This window comes from Aphelocoma coerulescens, chromosome 1 (genome assembly GCF_041296385.1).
Source record: "Aphelocoma coerulescens isolate FSJ_1873_10779 chromosome 1, UR_Acoe_1.0, whole genome shotgun sequence".
Classification (NCBI taxonomy): Eukaryota; Metazoa; Chordata; class Aves; order Passeriformes; family Corvidae; genus Aphelocoma; species Aphelocoma coerulescens.
Genome location: NC_091013.1, coordinates 116,508,978 through 116,517,005, shown reverse-complemented (window position 1 = coordinate 116,517,005; position 8,028 = coordinate 116,508,978). Strand labels below are relative to the sequence as shown.

At 46.9% G+C, this 8,028-nt stretch overlaps 1 protein-coding gene across 1 annotated transcript; it reads right to left on the bottom strand.

Moving 5' to 3' along the window:
• Positions 1 to 4,298: 4,298 nt before the first annotated feature.
• Positions 4,299 to 5,186, bottom strand: LOC138117511 (WAS/WASL-interacting protein family member 1-like). Its single transcript, XM_069027887.1, has one exon. It carries the CDS (start codon positions 5,184 to 5,186, stop codon positions 4,299 to 4,301), a length of 888 nt encoding a protein of 295 aa, XP_068883988.1.
• Positions 5,187 to 8,028: the final 2,842 nt, after the last annotated feature.

Below are 8,028 nucleotides of genomic sequence, written 5' to 3'. Positions count from 1 at the left end.
ATATGGAAGGATTAAAAGAAATACTGGAAATGAAGGAAGTGTTGTCATATGGGCTCTTCTGTAACATCTGCATGTAAACTTTGAAAAATGGGTAACATTTTACAGTCTCGTACATCATATAATCTTCTAATCATGCTTTAGTGTAAAAGTAATTTGAGGCAGTTCTAAGCCTGTGCATGTAACAAGATGGGAATGAAACCATCCTGCACTTTTTATCAGTAATTTCCCTAAAACACAGTTGAGTATAATTCGCTGTATTAAATTGCGCAGTGCAGAGTGTCAGAATTAGCGTGCTCACTAACAGGTCAGAACAGGTCCAGACCATACACAAGCCAACTGAAAAGAAAATGTAATCTAGGAACAGAACTTAAATAATTACCAGGCAACACTTGGCCAATGACTTTCCTATGTGTGTAGGAAACACTGCCTGTAACAAATTGCTCTGCAGCACAGTAAATTCATGGCCGAACTGCTGATGTTAGTTCTGTAATTCAAATAATATTTTAATTTCAGAATTCAGTTACCTATTTAGCCTACTTTTAGTATCCTTGTTTTTCTAGAAGATTTATTGGAAGTTTTCTTTAAGGCTCTCATCCCTTTTTCTTTCTTTATCTTTTCCTGTATCCTCAATAGGAGAGGAGATAAGCCTCAAACCTTACTAAACTTCTACTTTACTTCCCTTGATGCGTGAGAGAAAATTGTCAAAATCTGCAAATACTTAAAAGCACTTCATGTGAATTGCTGAACATACCACGAGCATATTTGGGGACTATGTTAGGAAGAAGAAATACTGATAATGATCTGGTGTCAGCCTGTCATTAAACACACTAAAAAATAAAGATGTTGGTAAAGTAAAAGGCCTGCTCATTCCAACAACAAAAAAAAAAGTGTAGAGTTCTATAGACACAATAATATAATGCATAACAAAATGGAATCCACTTTCAATGTTATGGGAAAATGTAATTTATAAGTCTGAATAGGAGAGATACTATTGGAAGGTTCATTTCTGGTTACACTGCCAAATCAGCACTGTGTTCTGTTCAATAGAAAAGCTCTTGCCTCAGACTTCAAGAGATCAATAATACATTGTGTTTTCCTTAGTATACAGGTTGTAGTTAAAGTCAGCGAGTGTGAGTGTTACTCTTTAAAAAATCCTAATGCAGGTGTCTGTGTCCAAACATAACAGCACTTTGAATATCAGCAAATCCTATTAAGTGCTGCATGGGGAAAGTGTTTTAAATTTATTGTAAATATGCTCTTCGTCAGTGTCCTAATTAAAATGTTTGCTTTGATCACAGTAAACTACAGACAGTAGGGAGTGATGGTTCAAAGGCCTAAAACACAAACCAACATTATATTATCAGAAATGTTAATGAAAAATGAATGGCTTTTGGGTTTTTTTTTAGAGGAAGTCATAGTTTTATTATAATTAACACCACTAAAGATAAATCATGTATAGTTAACTACACAAAGAACGAAAGACAACCTGTTATGTGTAATTTATATCCTATATTTCTTGTTTGGCTTTTTGTTTATTATTAACAGAAAGGTTATCCCTTTTTTTTAAGAGAATAATAAAAATAGGGGTTCACAGGGCAGGTCAAATTCTGGCTTGTTATAAGAATGGCAATATATGGAATTCCTTGCTCCTACAAAAATACACTCTCTAGAAATCTGATGATGAAGACTGTGGCTCCTCTTCTTTATCCTACCTGGTGCAACTATCCTGTTTATTACTTCAAAGTTTATTATACAAAGTGGCTTTAAATTTCAGGGGAAAAATGTTATTAAAATAGGACTCTACTTCTTTATATTTAATACTTTTACCATCCTCTATTGCATTTAGTATGTTTGCATACATCTGAAGAAGCACAATAGTTAAGATTTTATTCGGAATTCACAATAATACACAAAGTTATAAAAAAATTAATCTGTATGTAGATGAATGAGCACTGTTCTTCCAAAGTTGTTCCCCTGGAAATTCTGTTAAAATTCAAATTAAAAGCTGGTGCAGGACACTGTGGAGAGAATGCCACCCATCCTTTTTAGCTGTTTGGTTACCCAACAGTTTCCTGTGACTTGTGGAGTTCAAGGCTCACAGGAGGCAAAGCTGTGAAAGGAAACACACATGTTTTGTCTATGCTGTTGTCACATCTCTCCCTGCCTCCTTTTTGTATTCAGCTGTAGTCTGACAGGACTTGTAAAAGCAACAGAAGTGGGAAGCCAGACCTTCCAAGCTCCTTGAGGAAGGAAATGCCTGCGTGATGTGCACGCAGGTGTATGTGGAGATGCACAAGCGTCTGCAGAGTGCCTGCACAGATGTAAGCATATAAATACATGTGCTACTGGACTTGTCAGAAAAAAGCCTGGTATAAAACCCCCAAATCTGTACCATGCAACAGCAGAAGAGAGGGAAGGAATCTCAGTTCACTTTTGCCGTTTCCCATTAATGTGTGAAAAATTTTTCTCAGAGGTTGCAAGCAGTGTTCTTCACTGCTCCAAACAACTCATCTTCATCTGGGGCTCTTTATACAGGATGTCCTGCACTACTGTTTTATGGCAGTCTGGTTGGGAAGCATCCTACTACTCAACCAGGAACTTGAGAAGAATTAAAGCCTGAATTCTCACCCTTTACCCCAAAAAGCAAACCTTAGTAGGTAGTTAGCGCTACTTTCCTTTTGGCTGTGTTAATTCTAAACCAGAACAGTACTGAGACTCATGGACTCAGAATAATTTGTGTTGGAAGGGCTCTTTAAAGGTCACCTAAACACTCCCAACACCCATTTGGGTGTCCAACATCCAAATTCTACAAATTTAACTTTCTCCTTTTACCTCCCCTTGAGCCTAAGACAAAATATTAAGCTTTTCCTGTTTGACCTTCTTTTTGAATAAAAGTTTTCCTTATAGGATGTTGTTAACACAGCTAAATATAGGAAATACTGCAATGTTGTAGGCTCGCTGTAATCTTTAAAAATCCTTCCAAATACTCACAAATATATACTTCTGTGTTGGCTTTGCTCGTTGAACAACTCTTTTGAAAATAATCCTTAAATTAAAAATTTTACAAACATTCTTTATTCATTCATTACAAAGTTAAGTGTTTTCATACAAAGCTTCTCTGAACATCTATCTAGGCACCTCAGCAGGAACTTTGGTATTCTTTGGTGCAGACTCTTGTAGCTGCATTACCCATTCACTTCAATGGGATTTTTGAACACAGGGAAGCCATTGGGAATTAGCTTTTCTTTTTTTTCCCCCTCTTGCCTGTGGATTTAGACACCTGGTTTGATTCATATTCAGAAATACGTATATGAGTATCTTCCTGCGGGCTTCGGGGTTTTTTTTTTCCCCAGCCTTTGCAGAAATCCAGAAATTGAAATGTTCGATAGAATAATAATAATAAAGACGACATAGGCCGGCACGCGGAGTGTGGCGGGAGTGCGGCACTTCCACAGGGCGCCCATCCCAGGTGCCAGCGCACCTGGCCGGGGAGGATGACAGCAGCCGGCAGATCAGATCGGATCAGATCAGCACACTCACACACCGGAGGCGGCTCCCCCAGCCCTGCACACGCCCCTGGTACCTGGCGGAGAAATTAATTAAAAAAAAAAAAAAAATGGAGAGAGTAGATGTTCCGGGGATGCTCGGACGCCGTCTCCCCACGCTTTGCCTGTCCCTTGCATCCACTGGGCGTAACTTTTATGAGCAGCGGCAGCCCAGTGCCGCCCCGGGCGGGTCCCCCTGTCCCGCGAGCCGCCGCCACCGGTGGGTGGAGGCCGGCAGCCCTGTAAGCGGCGGCCGCGGCCCCTCCCGAGCGGCGCTCCCCGCCGGGATGCGCTCTGCCCGTGCCTTGTCCGCTAACCCCCTCTAGCGCCGAGCCCGCCGCACTCGGCCCGCGGCTGCCGGCAGCGCCGAGCCGAGGGGGCGCTTTCCCGCGCCCGCCTCACGCACCGCACCGCACCCCGCGCTCCCCTCGGGCGGGCGGCTGAGGAGGGGCCGCCGCTCCTACGCTCTCCTTCCATCCCTCCCTCCCTCCGTCCGCCCGTCCCTCCCTCCCCCGCTGCCCCCGGGCGCGCCGGGCCGCCCGCTGGCTGGCGGGGCGCGAGTGCCGGAGCGCCCCCGGCGCGGGGCCGCGCTGGCTCCCGGCGGACCCGGCACCCGCCGGGCTGCGCGCAGCGGGGCGGCCCCGCGGCCGCGCCGGAGGAGGGGGAGAGCGCTCCGCGGGCGGCAGGGGAGCGGCGGCACCAAAAAACTGCAGCCGGCAGCGCGGCACGCAAATCAGGAGGGAGCAGCGAACATCACACCAGAGCCGCCTGGTTTCTGATTGCTCCGCGGCAGAGGGGGAGAGACAGAGACTGACTGAGAGGGGCGAGCGGCAGAGCCGGGCACGGCGGCGGAGGGTCGGGGATGCCGCCCTGCAAGTTTCCTTGATGCATTCGGGAGCGTGAGAAGTCGCCGGCCCTTCTCGCCCTCGTCGCGCTCCACCGTGGGAGCCTGAAGCCCCTCGGCGCTGCCTCCGGCCGGGGATGCGGGACACCGTGCGGCGCGGCCGGGGGAGGAGGCTGCTCCCGTGCAGGAGGCTGCTGAGGCTGCGAGGGGCGCTCCTGCGGGGCTGAAGGTGCCACCGGCCGGAGCCGGCGGAGGGAGAGGGGCGCGACCCCCCCCCCCCGCCGCCACCGCCTGGAAGTTGCCGGAGCTCTCCCTGTTGCCAGCGCCGCCGCCCCTCGCGGCAGGGCGGCAGCGGGGGTCCCGGCGCCCCCGCCCGCCCTCGCCCTCCGGGCTGCCGCCGTGCCCCGGGACGCCGGCGGTGGATGCGCCCGCCCCGGCCCGCGCAGCCCCCGGCGGCAGTGCAGGCAGCGCAGCCCGGCGGGGCGGCGGCGGTCCCCGCCGGCCTGGGGGAGCACGGGCAGCTTCGGCGGGCCGAGGTCGCGGGGCGCTCGGCGGGCACCAGCCATGGGGTGTAGTGAGGTGAGGGCATTGCTCTGGAGAGTCGGCCTCTTCCTCCCCCTGCTGACAGCGCGCCCCGCCGCCGCCGGGCACGTCGCCAGCAACCACGGTAAGTGAGGGCGGCCGCGGGTGCGCTGCGTTGCGGGCTCCCCGCAACTTTCCGGCGGGCGAGGGCTGTGAGGAGATGGAGGGAGGGTCCGCACCTGCGGCCGCCAGCTCGGCCTCTCCCGGCCGCGCATGGGGCCACAGGGATGCGGGGCCACAGGGATGCGGGGCCACAGGGATGCGGGGCCACAGGGATGCGGGGCCACAGGGATGCGGGACCGGGCGCCTCCCGGCGGCCACCCCTTCCTGCCGCCCCAAAAGTTGGGCGCTTGCGGCCAGAGGAGCAGCGGGGCTCCGCTGCCCACCCCGCCCCGGCAGGGCGAGCTGCTGTCCTCCGCCGGGGATAACTCCGCGGCTGCCGGGAGCTCTCCACTGTCGCCTCAGGCACCCTGAGCCGCCGGGGTGTGGGACTGAGAGCAGGGAACCGAAAGTTACCTCCCGGCGAGGTGGAGCGGTAGCATCATTTTACTTGATCTGTGGGTTCAAGGTTTGCTTCGGTCCTCCCGAACGCAAAGCCCTTCAGAATGGGTTTGAGAGAGCTCATCGCGCCTTAGGGGGAATTGCTGCTGGTGAGCGAACTGTGAAAAGGTGCCTGGCTGTCCTTAACACCTAATCTCTGCACACTACGGGCTGATTGTCGGAAAAAAACCCAAACATTTAGAATCTTTGTAACAGGTGCATTCTCATCAGGTCGCACTGAAGACAGTATTTTAATTCTTTGGGTTGTAAGGTATGCATTTAAGAAAAGTACCTCTGGATTAAGAAGGGAATCATTCTGTTTACAGAAATAAAAATGTGTAGCACATGCAGAAGATATAATATTTTGTTAGGAAGAACTCAAGAAAGGAGCCCAGACCTGATTATGAAACATCATACTATATGTTATCAAATATCTGGGTAGAGCAGAGAATTTCCTGAACTGCTTGTTTTATGTACATTTCTCTATTTAAGTTGCAGAGGATGCATCTTCTTCTAAAGTATGAGTCTTCTGTACCTTTAACATTATTTTTGTGCAATCTGGCTTTTTTTGGGTTTTAGTGTGATGTGACTGAAAATACAGGAACTGAAGGGTAGCTCTAAATGTTGCTGCTGACAGGAATTACAAGGAGTGTTGAAACTGGCAATGATGGAAAGTAATGGGGAAAGAAAACAAACTGGGTTTAGTCGTGGAGTACTATCAAATATACGGTTCATGTGTTTTCACATTTTTGTTCTGCAGTTTGTTTTCAGTGTTCTTTGTATCCACCTCAGTAACAGTAAAATCAGAGAATAAGATCTCTAGAGAATGGGGAAGAACCATGGTATGGCCACAAAGCCCCTGTGCCATCAGGGTGAGTTATGGCAAGGACATTCCAAGTTAGTATGATTCCTTTATCTCTCCCATGGTGAATGTGATGAATAATTCCAGTTTGTAATTGTAGAGCCTACAATCGTATCAAGGCTCATTTTTGCCCTTTCTTACGTCTTGGAAGACATCAGACTCTCATGGTGGCACAACCCAGTTTTCCTTTGATGTCACAGGCATTAGTGCATGCTAATGTCTGCTGCGTTACCACAAGGCCAAACATGACACATAAATGTGATTTAAAAAAAAAAAAAAATTCTTGGTGTTGTAGAATAGCTAAGGCAGCATAATAGCATCTAAGGCAAAGAGTTTTTATCAAATAATACAGCTAAGATTAGGTTTCTAAACTAGTATTTGATATTCTGGGATTAAATCAGTAGTGTTTAAATAGTGTTTTAAAAGGCAAGCAAAGGGTGGGGGAAAGTTACCAAAGTATGTCAGGGATGAAGTGGTTTCTTGATGTTGATGTAACGTTTCCTAACAAGGCCAGGTGTTCTGGTGTTGGCTGCAAGAGTACTGGTGAATTTCCTAACTTCTGAGTAACTTCTTTTTTTGCACGTTGCTTCCAAACTTCAGTAGAACAAGCAGCCTCTTACCTTTGGCACTGCCGTATCACCATAGAAAACAAGTAATAAATACAGCTCAATAAATATAACTCAACAAAACCTAAGTGAACTGAAAATAAACTGAATTAATACAGGTGCTGTAATACACACACCCCCACCTGGTTAATAAAATGCTAGCAAAACGAGTCTGCTTTTAATGATAACTTGTTCTAAATCCAGGAATTGAAGGAAAGGAAGTTAGAACAATAAAAAAGTTGCCCTTTGTGGAAACACTTAAATGTGGAAGGTTAAAATGCCGGTTACTAACACTTGGAATCCCAGCTGCAAAGAACTGTTTTAAATCTTGTGAGGAAACATAATTTCTTTAAATTTTCCTGAAGTGATATTTTCAGCATGCATGTGTTGAAAATATCTTTGCAATAATTGCTGTTGGGTTTTCACTAATAATTATTTAACTATTAACTTTGCTATCTGGTATATTTTGTCTTCTATTTTGTGTTCAGAAACATACCAGCATTAATACTAAATTGCAAAAGAATGTTTTGTTTGGGTCTCTTGATTGTTTGGGTGAAAAGGATGGAAGGGAAATAGGTTTATTAATCTGATTTGGTAAACAGACAGGTCTCCCACTTCATTCTTACTGGTTTGTTTCCTGTTATTAAAGAGGGATTTTCAGAAAAAATAATATACTCTGGTCTTATAAATTGTTATTATAACCATGTTGGGATTAATCTTTTTTGTTCTTGTCAAACAGAAAGAACTACATATGTTTTTATATAGCTCTAAGGCTCTTAGGTTGTCATTCTTCACCCAGTAAATCAATGCGTGGTGTCTTAGAGAATCTGTAGCAAGGCAGGCACAAACACAAGGCAGGCATACTATTGACAGGGAAGTGAACTTATTCATCTTCATGGAGTGATCAGTTCAAAAACATATTAATGACCATGCCAAGGGCTATTTTTTACTGCTCAGAAAAACCCTGTAGGTGGGCAAGGCCATGGAATTGCATAGGAGCAGTGAGCACTGCAGTGTGTGGCAGAACTGCTTGGAACAGAGGGCTCAGTT